The 21,182-nt window shown below is 35.2% G+C and overlaps 4 protein-coding genes across 5 annotated transcripts; 3 read left to right on the top strand and 1 right to left on the bottom strand.

Moving 5' to 3' along the window:
• The first annotated feature begins 542 nt into the window (after positions 1–542).
• Positions 543–4,986, top strand: LOC140961564 (cytokinin riboside 5'-monophosphate phosphoribohydrolase LOG7). Its single transcript, XM_073420168.1, has 7 exons — positions 543–713; positions 1,665–1,762; positions 2,842–2,872; positions 2,954–3,053; positions 3,191–3,261; positions 3,797–3,940; positions 4,458–4,986. The coding sequence occupies exons 1-7, from the start codon at positions 600–602 to the stop codon at positions 4,551–4,553; spliced, it is 654 nt and encodes a 217-aa protein (XP_073276269.1). The 5' UTR covers positions 543–599; the 3' UTR covers positions 4,554–4,986.
• A 74-nt stretch (positions 4,987–5,060) lies between these two features.
• On the bottom strand, positions 5,061–8,004 carry LOC140961561 (2-Cys peroxiredoxin BAS1, chloroplastic-like). 2 transcript variants are annotated; one of them, XM_073420165.1, is made up of 7 exons: positions 7,713–8,004; positions 7,054–7,127; positions 6,521–6,602; positions 6,337–6,416; positions 5,957–6,082; positions 5,707–5,820; positions 5,061–5,456 (listed from the first exon to the last, which is right to left on the bottom strand). In XM_073420165.1, exons 1-7 carry the CDS (start codon positions 7,993–7,995, stop codon positions 5,340–5,342), a joined length of 876 nt encoding a protein of 291 aa, XP_073276266.1. In that variant the 5' UTR covers positions 7,996–8,004; the 3' UTR covers positions 5,061–5,339. The 2 variants fall into 2 exon arrangements, with proteins under 2 accessions (XP_073276266.1, XP_073276268.1); XM_073420167.1 differs by having other exon boundaries at positions 7,054–7,128; positions 7,720–8,002.
• Positions 8,005–10,121: 2,117 nt separating this feature from the next.
• LOC140961138 (protein SEEDLING LETHAL 1, chloroplastic-like) lies at positions 10,122–11,532 on the top strand. Its single transcript, XM_073419432.1, has 2 exons — positions 10,122–10,913; positions 11,149–11,532. The coding sequence occupies exons 1-2, from the start codon at positions 10,311–10,313 to the stop codon at positions 11,167–11,169; spliced, it is 624 nt and encodes a 207-aa protein (XP_073275533.1). The 5' UTR covers positions 10,122–10,310; the 3' UTR covers positions 11,170–11,532.
• A 4,880-nt stretch (positions 11,533–16,412) lies between these two features.
• On the top strand, positions 16,413–19,496 carry LOC140960686 (myosin-binding protein 7-like). Its single transcript, XM_073418930.1, has 3 exons — positions 16,413–18,410; positions 18,500–18,546; positions 19,073–19,496. The coding sequence occupies exons 1-3, from the start codon at positions 17,010–17,012 to the stop codon at positions 19,173–19,175; spliced, it is 1,551 nt and encodes a 516-aa protein (XP_073275031.1). The 5' UTR covers positions 16,413–17,009; the 3' UTR covers positions 19,176–19,496.
• The last annotated feature ends 1,686 nt before the right edge of the window (positions 19,497–21,182 follow it).

A 21,182-nucleotide genomic window follows, 5' to 3' on the forward strand; every position in this document is an offset into this window, starting at 1 on the left:
ATATATTAAATACACCACTATTATACTTGACTAAAGTCATTGGTTTTTCTATTAAAAATATAATATAATAAATTAAAATTATATTAAAATTTATTGTATATACGTGTATCGGGTGGAAGAACAACAAAAACAAATAATGATACAACAGCCAACATCTTTGCCAAGTTGGTGGTTTCATTACATTGACTATGTGAGAGTAGCAAAATGATTAAAATAAGAGCCCAAACACTAAAAAAATGATACTTTCATTGTTTATTATTAATTTATGGAAGAATCAATGCGAATGCTGGAGACGAACCAAGCCTTTTTGGTAATAGAAAGAATAGGGGAATAAAATAAAAGTTTATTGGAAATCTAGAAAAACTCCATCATTCGAAGGAAGAATGGGAAATAAAAAATTTCCTGAAAATTTAAAAATGCATAATAATTCGATCATGCTAAGTGGAGAGAGGGTGAGGGTGAGAATGATGGCTCCTAGAGGTGTGGGGTGGGGTATATAAATAGCAGTAAACTCATCCATTTTCTTCTCATTTTCACCTCCATATTTCAGGCACATAATAATTATTCACCTCACAAGCACTATTCTGAAAACATTCTTAATGGATCAGGCGGAGAAAAATTCAAGATTCAAGAGAATTTGTGTTTTCTGTGGAAGCAGTTCTGGCAAGAAAGCTAGCTACCAACAAGCTGCTGTTGAGCTGGGCAAAGAACTGGTAATATTGTTAATTACACAATGAAAATGGACCTCAGTGCGTGTATGTGTGTGTTTAATTTGAATCCCGAAATTAAAAAAATCTTGGTTTTTTTAATAGATTCTTCAAATCATTTTTTTTTAATTTTTGTAGTATACTCAAATCCCTTTTAGAAAAATCGACATTTCTTCCAAGAAAAATTCATCATTTTTGCTCCATCCAGTTTAGTTTTATTGATCTTTTCTGCGTTTGCAGCATCCAGCTTAGTTTTGCTTGGGTCTGACCGATTAAAAGCATTTAAAATTTTATGTATAATTTGTTACTGCCGCCACTGCTAGTCTTCTAACTAAAATCTTCAGGCATCAGATCCTTCTTTAATTATTCTAGTTCAGATGCACATTATAATATGATATTGGAATTCCCATTTCGTATCTGCATATACTTGGCCATGAAAATTTGACAGATGAATATTAGGGAAGAAAAATAATATGGGTTTTGGAGGTTGGATTAGGGTTTAAGTTTTGTTTGGCATGAGAGAGAGAAGGGATTGCTAGCTGTAATCTTTGTCAGTTAACAGCAGACTTCTTGCATGATCTTAGTTTATGGTTAATAATGTTGTAATAATAAAATAAAGCCTTGCCTTTTAATGGGGAACCAAACGTGCCCTTTTAAAATCATGACACTTTAGCGTGTTTCAGTCTCCTCCATTACCTTGCCTTCATCATTTTTCTGGTTGCGGGTTTCGATGGAAATTTATTCATATAATATTTTCATGCACGTATAATCATACGCAGAGTTATGATTTGGTACATTGATTCTTGACATCATTTCTGAGTTTTTCTACGAACCAATGTAACATTCATTAGGTGTAATATTTGGGTTTTTTCAAGATTTGCGATGATTAATTATAACGTGGAAATTTGCGAAGGGGTCTTGGGTCTTGTTTTCATTTTCATTTTATTTTTTTTGAAGGTGGAAAGAAGGATTGATTTGGTGTATGGAGGTGGAAGCGTGGGTTTGATGGGTCTCGTTTCTCAGGCAGTTCATGATGGTGGGCGCCATGTTCTAGGGTATATATATATGCTCCCTTTGTCACACACTCATGGAGACAATATATATATATATACCACTCAATAACAAAAAACATTAATAGAATACAGCCTGTTGGATGTATTTTAAGTGGTGAATTTTTCATCTTTTTATTTTGTTAAAAGAATTATGAATGGAATTTGAAAATTTCAATTTATTTGATAATCTGTTGAATGCATGACACGAGTTTGACATATGTATGTGTTAGATGGATGTATAGATAGAATGCGGATTGCGTTGTTCTTCGTCTCTTTTCGAGTATATGAGGATATGAATTCTGAAATATAATTATTACACTCATGCCAACGTTTGAAGCTGCTAGCTAGCTGATGTACGTGTAAATTAATGGAAGGCACTAAAGATTCGACAGCAAAAAAATATAAGCAGTTCTATATTTGGGAAGAACAGGGAAAATCGAGTTCCTATTTTAAGTAATTGTTTAGAGAGAAGTCGGAGCAGAAGTCTAAAAGTCATTTTACTCGGAGGGTTGGCGCTTTAAAGTGCATGTACGCCCCTTTTAAATGAAAAGCCAAATCAAACACATTTTTATTTTAAGAATGCCTTCGGATAAAAACTTCTGCATTCGAATGCTCTCTAGGCTTTATTCGAATATGCTGTACATATGCATGCTGGGTAGAATTTTTAATATAAGGGAAGTTCCAACTTTCAAATGGCAATTATCATGTCCCCTCATGATGATAATATTTTGTTTGGCAAGATTCTCCAATTTTTCTGAAAAGGGTTCTTTTTGTCCACCCCAAAGGCAGGCATAGTAGGATCAAATGTTCTAATAACTTTCCTGTTTATGTGACACAATAATTAAAATTTTCAAGGGGATTCAATATCTTAAAAGGTTGCGTACTTTGTCACTCACACCATCATAAATCTTATGGATCACACTCCAAGTACATGCCTTCTGCTATTCGTGAAATATTTGGAAAAGTTAGATATCCAATTTGGCAAGAGGGTTTTCATGGATCTACGTAACTCTGTTCATAAGCCATGGTATTGCTTCATTTTGCCACCTGGTGACATAAATAATCTAGTTTTATTATTGCAGGGTCATTCCAAGGACTCTCATGCCTCGAGAGGTGTAAACCGAAACTTTTTATGTATTTCCTACTTTCTTTTATTTTTCAATCTTCTCTAAAGTTTGTGTGCTATATGCACAGATAACGGGGGAACCGATTGGAGAAGTTTGTGCAGTATCAGATATGCACCAAAGAAAGGCAGAGATGGCCAGGCAGGCTGATGCCTTCATTGCTCTACCTGGTATATATATGATCATCGTCTATGTGTATGCACGTGCATTCTTGGAATTTGTAAACATCATTTGTGTTAGAAAATAATCTCATATTTGGTGAATTTTATCATGTTGTTCATGATTATTCTTCTTTTGTGAATTTTAGGTGGTTATGGCACCCTTGAGGAGTTACTTGAAGTCATTACATGGGCTCAGCTAGGAATCCATCGGAAACCGGTAAATATACTTTTCCATTTGTAGCTATGTTCAGTTTTTCAATATTGGGACGTATCTATTACTCAGTTTCATCTACAGAGCTAAATGTTATAATGCATTTGTGACTTTCAGTGAGTTACTAAGATGTGGTGGAACTAAAAAGGGGCTGACATTAGCCGCAGCTCCCTTTCTCTTTCACGTTGCTTCCCTGCGCAGCCCTTCAGGGTTTGCCACTCTTAGTAAGAGTCTGCGGAAGGACTCATAAAAAATCGCAGAACATATATAGGTTTTTTCATTACAATTAGGTCCAACATCGGGGACTAGAGGATTATATATGCCACTGAACATATATAGTAATGTGATGATTGATTTGGTGATTTTTAATTTCAAACAACCTTGACCTGACTTGATTTGTTGAATCATAATGAAATGAATATAAGGGTGTGAATGTAAAAAATGACACATGATTTGGCCCACAGTCACACTTATTAATCATATATGCAATGTGTGTTGTAATGCATGCACGAACCCTAACTATAATTTTATGAAAATGCAGGTGGGGCTTCTGAATGTGGACGAGTACTATAATTCCTTCTTGTGTTTTCTGGATAAAGCTGTTGATGAAGGGTTTATCTCTCCAACTGCGCGTAGAATTATCGTATCGGCTCCCACAGCCAAACAACTGGTTAGAGAACTTGAGGTATTCTAGGAGATTCGTCCTAATGATTATATCAATATAAAAATTAAATGTAAACTAGCCGGATCCCTCTTGATTTTCTCCATGTACGTACATGAACATATTTTTTAAATACGTCAACTATACAAAACATGCGAGCTTCTTTGATGCTTTTCTAGTGCTTTAGTTTCATCACTGGTGAGGAAGTTAGAGCACTCTACCGGATTGGCTACATAATCACGCTCCTTTTGTAACAAATAGTTCCATGTTGGCTTCCATCGTTTTCGAGTATCATGGTTTTGTGTCATAATTTCTACGTATCCAGTTGATATCGAGAATATTCTCGAACCATTTTGAGCACTCATTTCTGATCTTATCAACCACACATCTCATCAGAAATATGCTCATTTTGATCTGATTCATGTTTTGTGCAACCCACTTATCTTCTCTTCATCTTGCACATCTCTGGTACCTCGATTTTCATCTTTTTTATATCTAAAAGCTACTTGGCTGGTTACTAATGAACTTATAATATATGCAGGAACATATTCCAGAATGTGATGAGATCACATCCAAATTGATCTGGGAAGAAGTGGAGAGACTAAATTACGTACCGGAATCAAGTGTCCCCACCTAGTGATTTGCTGGCGAACAAGTATCATCAAATTTTGGGCATACAATATTTGGTATATATACATATATCGGCAGCTCCGCTGCACACTTGCCTTACTTTTTTGTTATTTTGAAACTATACGGCCGTAGCAAATGACTGAATTATAAATGGATAAAAGTTTGGTTTGTGCTATGTGCATGTCAGAAGGAATATTTTTCGTGTGGTATATATTGTTGGATGCATCAAAATATATCTAGACATTAGAAATGTATACATCCAAGCATATATAATACAGGAGGAATATATCCTTTGACTTGATCGGGGTTAAAGTAAACTCGACTTCCTTGTGTTTTACTCGAAGATAAATTTACTTAACGTACCTGTTCTGAATACCCCGTCCTTCACTGGAATCCTCCTACAGCTGCACGATTATTATCCTTCTTCATCCAGATTCAAGAAATTCTAGTTCAAGAAAATGATATTACCATCCAATTTGGCGAAACATGTCTGATTTCAAGCGCGGATCCCATGAATGCCAATATAAGTTGATTAACACGGGAGAATTTTCAGATACCTCTTGTAGATTTTACCAGAGTTTCATGTTTTCTTTGCGAGTGCCAAATTCACCATCCTCTCATTGAAAGTCATAAACATTATTCTTACGTGAAAGAATCATCCATTCAATTTAACAGTCGTTCCCAAGCACTCAAACTCTCAATAGCAAACTCAAAATCTGGTTACATGGCTACAAAACTTTCTACAGCCTCTATAAACGGCAAGAGGTTAAAGCGACCCGGTATTCGGGTGAACTTAAACAGCGGCAAAGAATTCCTTGCTAAGCTTGGGATCTGGCTTCATGGTCTTCTCCCCTGGCTTCCATCCGGCTGGGCATACTTCGTCAGGGTTTTCTTGTACATATCGCAGAGCCTACACGTTTGGAGTAACAAACGCATCAGATTAACAAAAGTCATTACTGGTGAAAATCAAATCTTCTTAAAAATACATCATCCTATAAAGGTGTAAATAAAATCTTTTTAAAAATACATCATCCTATAATGGTGTAAATAAAATCTTTTTAAAAATACATCATCCTAGTGCACACATTTCGTTCATTGTTCTGACAGAGAACTGAACAAAATAACAGGAACATTTGGTTCTATAAAACATATTAGACCACCTGAAGAGTTCTCAAGGTTTCATCAACGCTACGACCAATACCAAGATTATTGATGGTGGAGTGTTGAATAACCCCTTCCTTGTCAATGATAAAAAGCCCCCTCAATGCAATGCCCTGAATCAACACAACAAATAATTATAAGATGTCTATTCGGAGCCAACTCTTAATCATCAACTTCGATAAATATAAACTCAAGAATAGTTTGCACGATATATGAGAATAATAAATGGACAAACAATATAATACATACCTGATCGGGAATAAGCACGCCGTATGATTTTGAAATGGACTTGGTAACGTCGGATACTAGTGGATAGTTCAAATCACCCAAACCTCCCGACTTTCTCTCTGTTTGAATCCATGCAAGATGGGAAAACTACAAGAGTATTATATAGCAGTATGTCAGTGCAGCTCAACTTGATACAAGATTCTGCAAGAACCACTAGAGTATTAAAGACTCGAGTAGACGATAGGTACTGAAAGTACAAAATTACTACTTGTCGTTGACACTGCATCATAATAAAAGTAAATAGCCTCTCAATTCCAAGGATAAGCGTTCATTAACAATATATTAAGAGTTAGAGAGTGGTTACAAAACGAGAACCAGTTTGAGTTAAAGATTAAACTAACCACACTGTCTACTGAAACGCCTAACACCTCTGTGTTCAATTTTTGAAATTCTCCATATCTGTCACTGAAAGCAGTGATCTCTGAAGAAATAAAATCAAGCACAGGGTTATAAACTGCATTAGTAGCAGCCAACATCCAGAAAATGCGGTGAAATTTAAGGTCACCGATTCAGTTTCATACTCACCCGTAGGGCAAACAAATGTGAAGTCCAGCGGGTAGAAAAACAGAATAACATACTTTTTCCCGATGTACTCTGAGAGTTTAACCTGCACGAAAAATACTTAAGCACATGGTGCACAACGTTTGAACCAGGATGTATATACAAAGACTGAGGTCAGAGAGGATTAACCATCAAGATTACCAGATACTTTAACTTCCAACATTCAGAAGTGGAAAAATAAATAGTTGGAAATAATTCTTAGGTTCTCTTAAGCTGAACATCAATTGGTAGTACTAGAAAGTGATGTGCATAACATAATGATGATCCAATCAAACAAGCAATTCCCAAAAAGATGATCTAGCTGATGATGGCACCTATGGTAAAAATAATCTTGAAAAACTGAGTGAATTAGATAGCGCACCATTAGCATAACGCACCAACTCTATAAAAAAAAAAAAACAATTTTGTGGAAATCGATCAACTTTAATACGTCTTTGAATTTCCGATGAAGGAACACTTTAACATGTTAGTTTATTCGGTATTCTGCTTCGGTTCACCTTGATAAATTCCTGATCAAACACAGCTTCTGCCTCAAAATCTGGAGCTGTATTCCCAACCAGTGGAAGTTCACTCTGTCAAGAAAGTTACACGATCATAACAAGAATAGAGGTTTAAAGTACATAAAGGCATGCTACAAAAACACGGAGCCAATATTTAACCGATAGGGAAAATGTAAATTCGATCATTATCCCCAAGATATAAATTTTTAACTACTGTCCACGTATGTATGAAGTCTTTCAAATTCAAAATCAGAATTCGTCTTTGTAAAAGACAATATACTGACAAACTTCTTTGGTCTTGATCTCACCAAAAACAACAAAATTGAGATTAAATAAAACATCTGTCAAATATAATCTACACCATCCCGACAGAAAGAAATATCCAGCTACATTAACGTGAACTGCGAGCTTAAGAATCAAAAGATATGTCTGACCTTTTACCAGTATCAGGAATTCAAGGCAAAATAGAACACATGAACATCCCTGGTTAAAAACCCATCTAAAATAGCAACTAATTCCAGAAATTCAACTAAATTTTCTGCCTTCCACTACTGAAATATGTATACATGAAAAAAGAATCTTTCAGATTCTGCAACACGGTCGCCATAAAAAACAAACTGAAAGTGGAAGTCAAAGATGGAACTCCAACAGATATATACTTACAGCACGGACGATGAAACTGCATCTTTTGGAGGTCGAAGACGAGGAAGCGTGGGATACAGAAGTTTTGCAGAGACCGGAGAATGAGGAAGCAACTACGATGGATGGAGAATTGGACAGAGATTTACCTGTGGCGGGTTTGGAGAAGATGGAGGGTTTTATATTGGGGTTGGCTGATAACAGAGCGGCCATTGAAGCAGCAGCCGAACACGCCATTATCGCTCTGGTTTGGGGGTGAAGAGTGATGGGTGGATAAGCGCACACAGCTGCTGTGACCATTTGTCCTTGTCTACGGAAATTATATTTAATTTTATTTATTTATTTTTTTATATTATTATTATTAAAACATACATTTATTTTAATTATTATTATTATTATTATTATTATGAAGCATATATCGAGCTTTATTTTCGATGTTTATGAAAATTGTTTGTTGTTTTAGAAAATGATTTGAATAATAGATTTTAAGCAGCTAGGTTAGGGATGTACGTTCGGGTTCGGGTTCGAGTTACTGAACCGACCCTAACGAGTTTCGTATGATCATAATAACTATAAATTTAGCTGATTTAAGAATGATATAAAATTTTAATTTAACGTGACTTTGAAATTTGAGAGGCCTAAAATATTATATGTTTAAAACTATGTTAAATAAGTTGTTATAAATAGATTTAATTTTGAAGAGTTGTTGTAATGACATGATTAACTTTCTATTCTGTATTTTTATTTAAAATAATTATATAAATTATATGTATTATTAAGTAGATTATGTGATAATATGATCTAAATTCTTATAGATGCTGCGTGGTTTGTTGGATTGAATGACATAATCTGAACTATGTGTGTGTATATAATAGCTATAATTGTATATTTAATTCAAATGCTAGATGAAACAAAATTGCAAAATAAAATAGGCAAAAAACTTGTGTGAGACGATATAACGGGTTGTATTTTGTGAGACATATATCTTATTTAGGTCATCTATGAAAAAATATTACTTTTTATACTAAGAGTATTACTTTTATTATGAATATCGGTAGGGTTGACCCCTCTCATAGATAAAGATTCGTGAAACCGTCTCACAAGAGACCTATTCAATAAAATAAATGTCACGTTTTTGTTGAATTAATTTTCATGTGACAATGTAGGGTTTTTTTTTAAAATAATTTAATTTTAAAATTTTTTTTCAAAAATAATGTAAAAAAAAAATTTCAAAACTACTGTAATCCGTGCTTACGGAGCGCGGACGCTGCTCACGTGGAGCAGTTTCCGCGCTTTGTAAGCACGGACGCGGATCCACGTAATCGACGGAATAATTTAGCGACGTCATATATATAAAAACCGTCGCTAATTAGCGACGGTTTCTTAAACCGTCGGTAAAATTGAATCAGCGACGGTTAATTTTAGCGACAGTTTTTAACTGTCGCTGTAAGGAATCAGCGACGGAACGCTGCAAAAAGCCATTTTTGTTGTAGTGAAGATAGAGGAAAAAACAAACAAGAAATTCATCAAGACTGAGATATCTCAATTGAATGTTGTTCATTTTCCTCAACATCATTATGTGGTCGAATGTCATGTATAAGATGCTGCGGACCAACATTAAGCAAATTTGTAAAACTGTGTATGTTCGACCAAGACAGAGTCTTAAAATCTTGCTGATCAAACAAACCAAAGTCAGTCATCCCTGAGTCACTGAAAAAACTAGGTTGAATAGTAGAGGTTCCTGAAAAAACTTATTTTTTGATGAACTTTTTCTCTCTTTTTTTCTCTATCTTCACTACAACAAAAATGGCTTTTTGCAGCGTATATTGCAAGCTGCAAAGTTGCAAGACGTTGAAAGTTCAAAATTATCCGCGACGTACATGTGCACGCTGTTGATACAATTATGCGTGGCATGTGAAGAAGTATGTATTTTGGCACCGTCGCTAATCAGCGACGGTTTATGAACCGTCGCTGATTCCTTACAGCGACGGTTTTAAACTGTCGCTAAAACTAGCGACGGTTTATAATCCGTCGCTGATTCAATTTTACCGACGAATTAAAAAACTGTCGCTAAAGCGACGGAATAGCTAAAATATTCCGTCGATTACGTGAACCAGCGTCCGTGCTTACGAAGCGCGGACACTGCTCCACGTGAGCTAAGCGCGAATTACAGTAGTTTTGAAAATGTTTTTTTTTTTTACATTATTTTTGCAATTTTTTTTAAAATTAAATTATTTTTAAAAAAAAACCCGACAATGTAAGCTATATCAATTGAAAATATAAAATAATTTTAAAATAAAAAAAAAAATCTAAATTACGGTAATATTTTTAAAATAATAATAATAATTTTAAAAAGTATATATTAAAATAATAAAATTATTGTTGATAAAATAATTTCTTTATCCAATCAATCTCTAGTGTTGATGTATTATTTGTGCATATATGAGATACAGAGAATTGGCGGCTGATCCATCAAGAAAGACGTTATCTTCCAAAACTGGAGATTTCCAGATGACATTCACATACAAAGCTTCTGTACTTTAGCTTCTTCCGCTTCACCACCGCCGCCGCCGCCAGTATTCCTCTCCATCGAATCAGAGAATGTAGCAGCTACCATGCAAGAAGTTCTCCGTTTCCTCTCAACCCAGTGCCCTGATTTGTTAACTTCCCCAACATCCATGATCATCATCCCGGCCGCCACTTTCCTCCTTCGTGAAGCCCACGTGGATGCCGTTAATCTCCGCCATGTTATTCACCGCCGCCCACGTCTATTAACCCGCAGTGTCGACCGCCAGCTCCGGCCTACTCTCTACTTCCTCCAGGGTACCATCGGCATTGAAAACGTTGCTAATTGTGCCTTTCTTTTGTCCTGCTGCGTTGAATCCAAGTTCATTCCCCGAGTTGAGTACTTGCAGAAACTGGGTTTTTCTTACATGGACACCGTAGTGATGTTCAGGAGGTTCCCAGCATTGTTTTGTTATAGTATAAAGGAGAATCTGAAGCCAAAATTCGATTACTTTGTTGTGGAAATGGGGAGGGAGTTGAAAGAATTGGTTGCCTTCCCACAGTACTTTTCCTTTAGTTTTGATAATAGGATAAAGCCCAGGCACAAAATGTGTGTGGAAAAACAAGTGTGCTTGTCATTGGCTATGATGTTGAAGTCCTCTGAGGGGCGGTTTCGGGATCAGTTGGAGGTCTACTGCGGTTCTTCTATCCCGGTCAGAGCCTCTCCCTTGTGGTGTACTAATACAAATATTGATCGTGATAATGTATGATTGATAAAATCTCATTTATCAGCATTTGTTTATATGAAGTTGGACTCGAATTTTGTATTCTTTTCGAATCAGTATTCAGTTAAGTGCTGTTAAATTTTGCAGTAGTTTTATTTATTTGTATGTATATTTTATGTTGTTTAAAATACGTTATTGATATCAGTAAACGATTCTTGAACAGGAGTGTACCACCTACCATTAATATCACCTTCTGATTGTGACTTGGGACGACAATTAGCCTGTTCGAGGTTGATTCTTTGGTTTCCAAAGACCTAGATTTTGGGCTCTAATGAAGCTATATTCTGTTCATTGGCTTTGTTCTGTTTCTGGAAATCTTCTTGTTTGGATTTTGTTATGTGATCCCGTGCGTTTGTGTTTATCCAGCCCATCCAGTAAAGGCAATTAGAGAATAAAATTATTTTGACTGGTTTTTCATAAAAAGGGGGTTTTCCGGGGTGGGGGGGACAAAACACTTAGTAGGCCTGAAAATCTATCTGCCTCTTTTAGTATAAATGAAATGTTTGCACAAATATAATTATGATATGCATCCGCTTATTTTTGTATACATCATCTACTGTTTCATACATAAGTGGAGATAACGCCCTCCAGAAACGATGCCATGATTATTTGCTTTCCTGCAGCAATTTGTTGAATCTACTGTTTGTTTAACATGTTTGCTATGTGTGCGCTTTTTCCATTCTCGCAAGGTTCTAAATATCATCTTATTGCATTGTGGAGTGTGTAATCTGACTTTGAATTCTCTGTGTTTGTTGGATTGTGCCACCTCTTTGTTGGAAAATTTTGATGCTTAATGAATGAAAATTAAGCAAATTAATCAATGTGTTTGATTGGAAAAATTCGAAAAGAAAAACGAAGCTTAATGAACGAATATTAAGTTCGGTGGTTCTGACTTAAACTCGAAACGAGTTCATCAAATGTTGAAAGAAACTCAAACGAGCAGTCGGAACATGTAAGGGACGAAAATCGGGAAAAAAAAAAAAATTCGGTCGTGAACAGTGGCAGGCGCGCAACTGCGCGCGCTTGCGTGCGCCTGCCGAGAGCCGAGCGCTCCCGGCAGGCGCTGCCGAGCGCTGCCCAGAGCGCTCGGCAGCGCGCAGGCTGCCCGCGCGCGCAGGGACGCACCCCTTCGGCTGTTTTTCGTGTCCCTTCGATTTTTCTGATATTTTTTCATTTCCTTGGCATTGTTTGATGATTGTGATCAGTTACCATGGCCAAGGGACATCCCCATGAATGAAAGATCATGTCTCTTCATTTGGAAAACATTAAATATTTGATATTTTGAAAATCAAACACACATACATCATTTTGCTTCTTCTTCTTCCTTCTTCTTCAAGAGAGAGTTCCATTCATTTCCTTGTTAAAAAACTTGAATATTTGAGTGCTCATTATTCAAGAGTTGTAGTTGTATCTTGGGAGAAGATTGCCACAAAACTCAAGCACATTGTGAGGGCAAATTCTTCTTAAGGAGAAAGTGTTCAACACTTGCCTCTACAAAGCCATTTCTTTGTTTTCTTCTTGTTTTTCTCTCACATTTGAATACCCCAGTCAACACTTTTTTCATAGGCTTTTATCGTGTAGTTCATTTTTATTGGGTTGAAGCTGTTATTTCTTTGTATTCAAATGTTTTGGTGATCTTTATCATGTGTGTGCTCTGGTGTCTTTTCTAATGATCATTGCAAGTATTGGCTCCGAGATCATCTCCAAAGTTTAGTTATTTCATATTTTGATGTCTGCTTCCAAGTATGAAACACTAAAACAATATTTGTTAGATGCTCTAATTGTACTAAATCCATGATACTGAGATTCTTTACGCGTGCAAAAGATGAAAATATGAAAAAGAATGTCTGAATTTGATGTGATATGTGTGGCGACCACGAATTTGTTAAATATTTCTATGTTTTGTTCTGAGAACATTTACAAAGGTTCACTTAAAAGACATACTCTGGAGTCTGGACGCTAACAACTTTATCGCCAGCGTTTGATCTTGTGTATTTGTTCATAAACCTGCTGGGAAGTTTTCATTGCTGGACCTGCATTTTCTTATTGATTGGAGACCTACTCATTGAGCAAAGGCGAGATATCCCAGCTGGGCATTTACGCGCATCGTCTTTACAATCTAAATTTCTTGAAAAAACTGGATCATTCATACAAAGATGTAGAACAAAAAATATCTAGTATTACATCTAAACTTGCTAATTGTCAGTTGTCAGTCCTTTGAATTTACGCGTCCAGACCATCATACTCTGATTGTATATGGAATCTCTCTCGACTAGAATGGTTGTACATACATATTGTTGTGTTTTCTGCTTCCAGCTTTGAAGTTCCCTCGCCTAATTCCTCTCCTTTGATTGTATAAGAATACAATTACATGGCAAGTTTCATTGAAATATTGATAATGGAAAAACTGATTTTATTACAAAGGAGACAAATATAACATATTATCCTTCTGCTGACTTATAATAGGTAATTTACTCATTTAAGTTTTCATGTTTTTTTTTTCCTGGTCTTTTAGTCATGTCCATCAGCACTCCTGAAATAGTTGGCATATATTACAATCAATCGTTATTGAATACACCAAATTTTTTTGGTCTTTTAATCAATGTCGCATCAGCACTCCTGAAATAGTTGACATGTATTACAATCAATCGTTATTGAATACACCAAATCACAAGTACTTTCATCATTTCTATTGCCAAAAAATTTCCGTCGATTCTCACATTTTGCTACGTTATACAGTATATTTGCGACTCTGGTAATTTACATGTATGGTCTCATATCTTGAATCAAAATGTCGAAACTATTAATTTTATGATATATTATTGTTTGCACGAATTTTTGATATGTTGTAAGGTACTAAGGTTGGTATGATGGAAGAAGTATGATGGACTTTGGAAGCTAATAATCCAAGTTCAGGACATCTTTCTCCTCCAAATCCATGTCAAAAACATACCTCATGCCATATTTTGGAGATCTTGTAGATCTTGCAATAGAATGAAAATATGTGTATCATGAAGAACCATAACTAACAATTTATTTTAAAAAATAAAACCATAATTTTACTTATAAGATATATTATATCATCTCCAATAAATATATGATCGAAATTCCTGGTTTTGATCCATGATTCGAACAGAAAATCCAATCATGGATGTATACATGATGAATCAAACTAGGATTAATAAGAATTTAAATGAAGGCACCATTAAAATTTCCAATTTCACAGCTGCATTAATAACACCTGTGTTTAATTCAAATGATTTGTAACGAAAATTTTTTTTTATGACGTGAAAACCGAAGCCGCTATCCGAATCCGATAACTACTCTTCAATAACTTTACGAAGAATTCAGCTCAGAAAAAAAAATAAAAAATCAATGCTTTATTTTTAAAAAAAATTCCTATAAATTCTTAGGTTTGCAGAGACATACCTGCTAGAACCCACCAGCAGCTATTTTACCAAGAAATGTCAACTTCATAGAAAGAAAATTTCCTATCCCACCCATACCAAAATCCTGATCTTTCTTTTCGACTTTTTCTATTTTCAGTTCTTTCTGAGGATATAACCACAACTGGATTATTGGTCCATGGACTTGTAACCCTTTGTTATTTACAAGTGTTTCGAAGAATTTAATGAAACATAGAGGAATGTGTGAAAGGGTTGACTTGACTATAATCCTTGAGTCTACGTACATTGGACAGGTAGAATCGTGTAGATGTAAAAATGATTAGATTTTTTTATATGAAATCTAGAACTCCAATGCTTAGTAACTCGTAATCAATTACCTGTTATTATATTTAATATTTTGACTTTTATAATTTTGGTTATATATATTATCAAATTTCGGTTTAATATTTTTTGACATGGAATTGATATTACACTTACTTGATTTCAACGTAACGCGTGTCACATATACGTCTACGACAAAAAATAAAAAATAAAATTATCAAAAATTGAAATATACAATACCAAGACTCGATTTTGAGATGATCAAATCAAAATTATAAAAGATGCAAACATAATTTTCTTCATAATTATTTAAGAAGAAACACCGAGCAAAAAGTTATGCTCTATGGTTTTGCTGATATATTAGTTGAACTTTAAATTTTAATTTCAATTATGATATGTTATGTGAGCCCATAGACGTCACTATTTTCGATGTCACATCAATATTTTTCGGTGTGACGTCAATATTTTCTAGTGTGACGTCAACACTCCGAAAAAAAATGAACAAAAGTTAAAACATAATTTAACTTACAAGACTAGAATCCAATACAAAACCAAAACACAAATGAGCAAACTTGCATATTGACTATCTTCTCATTCAACAATGGATGCTATATTCAGTGCTAACATAATAAACCTTTTTCCATGATATAATATACAGTTGATCACTTATAATTAATTTTTTAATATTGAAATCCTCTGGCATGGAAAGCTTCATTAATTAAAATTCCATTTATATATATGGCACTTGTAAAATTAAAATAAGAGAGCCTTTCCATGCCAGAGGATTTCTATTTTAAAAAATTAATCTATTGTTGTAGAGTCTGTCTCGAAATTTAAATCTCATATCTAATTATTATAGAGAGAGGCTAGCTAATATTTACAAAATTTACAAATAGAAAGTTCAACAGGATGATCCCTTGCATGCAGTCCGAAAAATAATTGTAAAATTTTGAATTATCACAAATCTTGCTAATTCAACTATCTCGATCAGGACAATCGTGGCCAGTTCAGATCGCCAAGATCTATTCACGTATACAAGGAAATTACAGATTAATTCATCGCTAATAATATATATTTAACAAGCTACGCTAAACCATGATCATCCGATGGGTCGGGCTGCAAGAGGGAACCAACGGTGTCGGAATAGGTGAAGTACGACAGACTGGGCACCCTTGTAATATGTAGTTATAAAAGATCCTACATGCACTTTTGTGCAACTTGGGAGTTGACATTCAATCTGTAATTGCGCGTCCATGTTTTCTTACTGGCTCTAATGTTCTCTGTGACAATGTAACGTATTCAACATGTTGTGGAATATCTGATTTGCTGTTGGTTTATGAAAGCATTTTATTATTAGAATATGTTTATTGTGAGACGGTCTCACGAATCTTTATCTGTGAGACTTGTCGATCCTACCGATATTCACAATAAAAAATAATATTCTTAGCATAAAAAAATAATACTTTTTCATGGATGACTCAATTAAAAAATCCGTCTCACAAAATAAGATCCGTAAAATCGGCGGACACAAATTTTTATATTATTATTATACCAAAAAATGTGGTGTGTGCGCATATATGGAATTTTATATTTGATTAGGATGGCAAATATAGAATTGGTTTCCCAGTCAAAACTCAACACGTTGAAGTATCATAAAAACCTATAATTGCAATTATACCCTTTTTCTCTCCAAGCCTCCATCTCTCTATCTCTAAAACCAACGAACAACACCTCACAGCTTTCTCTCTCTAAACGCAGTATATCCATCAATCAAATCTCACGAAACACGAAGCGTTCTGGAAACACGGAAGCACCGCGAAATCTAGGGTTTCGATGCCTACGTATACAGTAAGTTCCCCTCGAGTTTCCTTCAATCTCCAGTTGCGGGAAAGTTTGCTCGTAGACGATGGAAACTTTTTGCACCGGGGGATCCAGCGCGGTTAGATGGTAGCTCTTCTCTTGCCCAGCTGAAAGGTAACCAAAGTTAACATGCGTACGTGCATATTCCGCGTGTTTTGGTATTGGGACTATTTGTTTAATATGTGGAAGAAATTTTAAGGGGTTCGAAATCAATGTCTTCTCTTGATCTTATTTTTGTTGGGGATTATGGCAATAATGTTTTGATATGGAATTTGTTTTGATATTGAGGAAATAAAGGGTGTTTATGCATTGCCTTTAGCAAATTGGATTGATATTTACAGCTTTGGATTTTTATGTGGTGGTTGAAGATTTCTTTAGTTTTATTCATATAAAATTGGATTGCGGACCTTGAGGTTTATTGGATGTCCTTTGGTTAATGGCGACCAAGAGTTCGCCTTCGACGTCGTCTACTAGCCTTGTCAAATGCTGTGACTGTGAAAGTAGCTGTTCGGTGATGAACAGGTCTCTTTCAGGGACTTATCTCCGGACCGTGAAACGTAAATATGATGAATTCGAGGAAGAAAGTGAGTTCGAGATCCCAGGGCTCATCATACCACAAAATGCTCGTGTGGATATGGGAAATGAATGTGTGGCTTTGCGTGAAATGGTCAGCAGCCAGCAGGTAACCATTCAGAACCTCATCTCTGAGTTGGAGGAGGAGAGAAATGCCTCGTCATCAGCTGCCAATGAGGCCATGTCTATGATTCTGCGGTTGCAGAGGGAGAAGGCAGAGATTCAGATGGAGGCTAAGCAGTTTAAGAGGTATGCAGAGGAGAAAATGGCCCATGATCAGCAGGAGATATTAGCGCTGGAAGATTTGTTGTATAAGAGGGAACTGGCCATTCACTCACTTACATGTGAGGTGCAGGCCTATAAACATAGAATGATGAGTTACGGTCTCACAGAGAATGAGGCCGCTGGAGAGAATGGTATGAGCCGGAATGATAGCTTGACTGAGAATCTTGAAGGGCAGTTTGAGTTTCCTTCTTATGAAATCTATCCTCCTCTAAAATGCAATTCACAGGTTTGTGTGGATGGTGATGACGGAGCCACGGACATTGAGAAATATGCCTTTGGGGAAACTCCAAGAACTCGGGATCAGTTCAAGGATTTGGAACGCCGAATATGTCATTTGGAGGAAAGTCGTCGGACCATTAAGCCCTGTGGGGAATATAGTGGCTCAAAAAGTTTGCTTGAGAAGGTAGTAGTTGGTCAGTCTCCTAGGCAGCCTAGGCATCTCAAGAAGTTCTCAACTGACAGCTCAAATTCACTCCTGGCGACGTGGGAAGAAAAAGGTCCGGATTTAGCCACAGATTCTCCGAAGTTTGGTAGCAGTTTTAAGAAGTCAGAACTTTCCCATTTAGAGGAGATTTCTAATTCGAGGAAAGTGGATAATGCATCAGAAGTCGGTGATGATTTCAGCGACAGGGTTTACACAATCGATTCTGTTAAGCAGGGGGCTTTACCGAATGGTCTCATGGATGTAAATGCCACTGTTGTATTTCGTGATGAAGAGATGACGACCCAAATGGAGTCACCGAATTATCTTCCTGTTAAAGATATAGAGATCCAGAAGTTGTATGCAAGACTTCATGCTCTCGAGGCTGATAGAGAATCAATGAGGCAGACAATTATTTCTGTGGGCACGGATAAAGCACAACTAATGTTGTTAAAGGAGATAGCTCAGAACTGGTGCCAAGATATGTCACCAGCAAAGAGCATGCCCACGAGGAAATCATCAGCAGTTGGGAGGTTTTCATTCAAGTCAGTGTTCAAGGTAATCACGGCAACAAATACACTAATAATATACTTTTAAATTATTTTTCTCTCAAATGCTGAAAATTTTATCTCGGATTACACATTCAGTGGATCACAGCTTTCGTTTTTTGGAGAAGAAAAGCACACAAATGCAGGTAAGTACAATCTCATACTTTCCAAAATATTTTTTTGCTCATTTGTTTGTTATTTTTTTGTTAATGGCTGCAATTGTTTTTTGCTAATTTGTTTGTTATTTTTAATTGCTGCAATTCTTGATGTTTGCCAACCTGATTATATAATTAAGTTCATTGAACTGTGCTGTGACTTAATTTAACTGCTACTGACCGCAGATTATGTGATTTGGTTTCATGTCCTTGCATTTATGATAACTTGGTTCTTGATTCTAGGAAAGGAACTCCTCGTAATTGTGAACCCTCCACCCCCCTTTGCTTTCCATAAAATAATTACTTGTGCAATGCAATATGAAGCCTGCCGCGTTTCTTAAACAGAAGAAGAGAAAAAATGAAAGGGAGGGGTTTTAATGTAGGGGACAGGGTGCACAGAAGATATTGTAGTCTCAATGCTTCTCATGACTTGTTCATAACTTGATCTTATGTAGCGTTTAATATTTGGGACAGTCTACCCTGCTTAGATGATTGGTTTTTTCTTTATTGTTCTTAGATACATGTTTGGATTGTCCGCCAACGATGTGGGCTTGTTAATGCTGTTAGACAGAAGACCTCGCGTGGGACAATGGAGATGTATATCTATTTCACATATGTGAAATGGATGGCCCGGACTCTGCGTCTATCCCCGTTTGCCATTTTGAACACACCTATTCTATTGTTGCCTTTTCCCTCGTGATTGTTGATAACTTTTTCTTGATACATACAGTTGCAGTGGTATTGGGTTGGATTGTATTATGCAGTGTTCTACTTCCTCTGGTTGTAGGAAACAGTTTTTTCAGTTAGTCGAGGATGCATCATATCCTTTGGAAATTTGTTACTTGTTTGTCTTTGTTGAAATATAGTCGAGTGTGTCTAGCTATACTTTCCCTTCTGTACACAACAGGTATATGAAAGATTTTTCACACAGTATTTTTAGATATCTGTAATATAATTTTTGAAGAGGTGCAGAGAGAAAATTGAGTGTTGGGACACTGCATCTGTCACTAGTAATAACTTCACCCTCAGGGTTGATCATCAAACCAGGAGGGAGATTCATATAAAGTGATTATTAGGTCTATATTTTGATATACTATATATCATAATCTTTTACATGCAAGGCATATTCAATCTATACATATTAATGATATTGTATAAAAGTCATCATTCTAATATTACATGGATCAAAATCAAATGAAGCACATATTATATATTATATATGTGTGTGCATTTTTATATCATGTTGGACTTCTAGTGTTAAAAAATCAATTGTAGATCAAAAAGTGGGTGTAATCAAGCTGCCGTATTTTTTGGCTTGAATTCAAGTTATCAGAGGATACTATTCTAAACATTGATCTATCGATTTTTTTAATCATATTAGTATTATCGACATTAATATTAATATAATGTATTTAGATAATGGTACTACCATGAGGTAACATCTCATTATCTTATTTCTTTTTTTTTTACACGACTAATGAGAAATAAATGGTCAAATTCCAACCAAGATTTCATTCAATATGCAACAGCCCATTGAGTTTCCCGCATCCTTCAAATGCATCAGAACTTTCCATCAAATTCACATTCATTTTTCTTCTTATCTTCTGACTCTTTAAATCCAATAATATGTGTTTTTACTTTCACCCACTCAAGATTAATACTATGAGCATTCATATTTAATTTGATTACAGAGAAAAAGAACACACACACATAAAGAGACAGGTCTGTATAATATTCCAAAGAAAATTAATGGAAAATCCAAAGGGAACAGGTTTAATGGCAGTATTGGCAGTTTCAGGAAGCGTAGGTTTCGTGGCCGTACAAATCCATAAACGTATTGTTTCAAGTTTCATGAAGAAAATGGAATATGAAATCAAGAATTCAACAGGTAGCATCCTTTATTCTTCAACTTATTTTGCAAAATTTAGCTATTCTCTAGTTTAATATAGAGCTACTAAAAAAATATCACAAAAACTCTTGAGATCGTCTCACAATTCAATTTTGTAAGACGGATATACTATGACATGACTCATAAAAAAATATTGTTATTTTATACAAAAAATATTTTTTTTTTCACTCAAAATATGGATTGCATCGACTTGTGTTACTGATATATATCCAGTAGACCATCTATCTTACAGAAAATCTAGTCAAAAGTAAAGTTATATATAGGAGATCTTTAGACGAAATTTTCATTTTTTATTTATTTTGACGCATGCCCATATTTGCGAGCAAAATTATCATCAAATACAAAAAATACAAGTTTTATGTCTATATTTTTTAATTATATAGAAATATTAATTTGGGCGGGGATAATGATTGAAATCCATTTCATATGAATAATTTTTCTTAAACATATAAATTTTCAACATCTATTCTTCATCAAAAATATATATTTGAATTGGTGTAGAATTGAATTCTTGGATTTCAGATAAATATCTGAGGTTGCGATTTGGACAAATGTATTTTGGAAGTTGTAAAAGGATTTAAGATAAAAATATTTTAAAAAGATATTAATTTTGAATGATGTATAGGTAGATGTTGTTTCAAATTCTTTTAAAATGCGTGAATAAAATACATTAAAGGTAAAAAAATATATTTTAAAATATCTTCGTATACTATCCCAT

The sequence above is a fragment of the Primulina huaijiensis genome, chromosome 16 (assembly GCF_012295235.1).
Source record: "Primulina huaijiensis isolate GDHJ02 chromosome 16, ASM1229523v2, whole genome shotgun sequence".
Taxonomy (NCBI): Eukaryota; Viridiplantae; Streptophyta; class Magnoliopsida; order Lamiales; family Gesneriaceae; genus Primulina; species Primulina huaijiensis.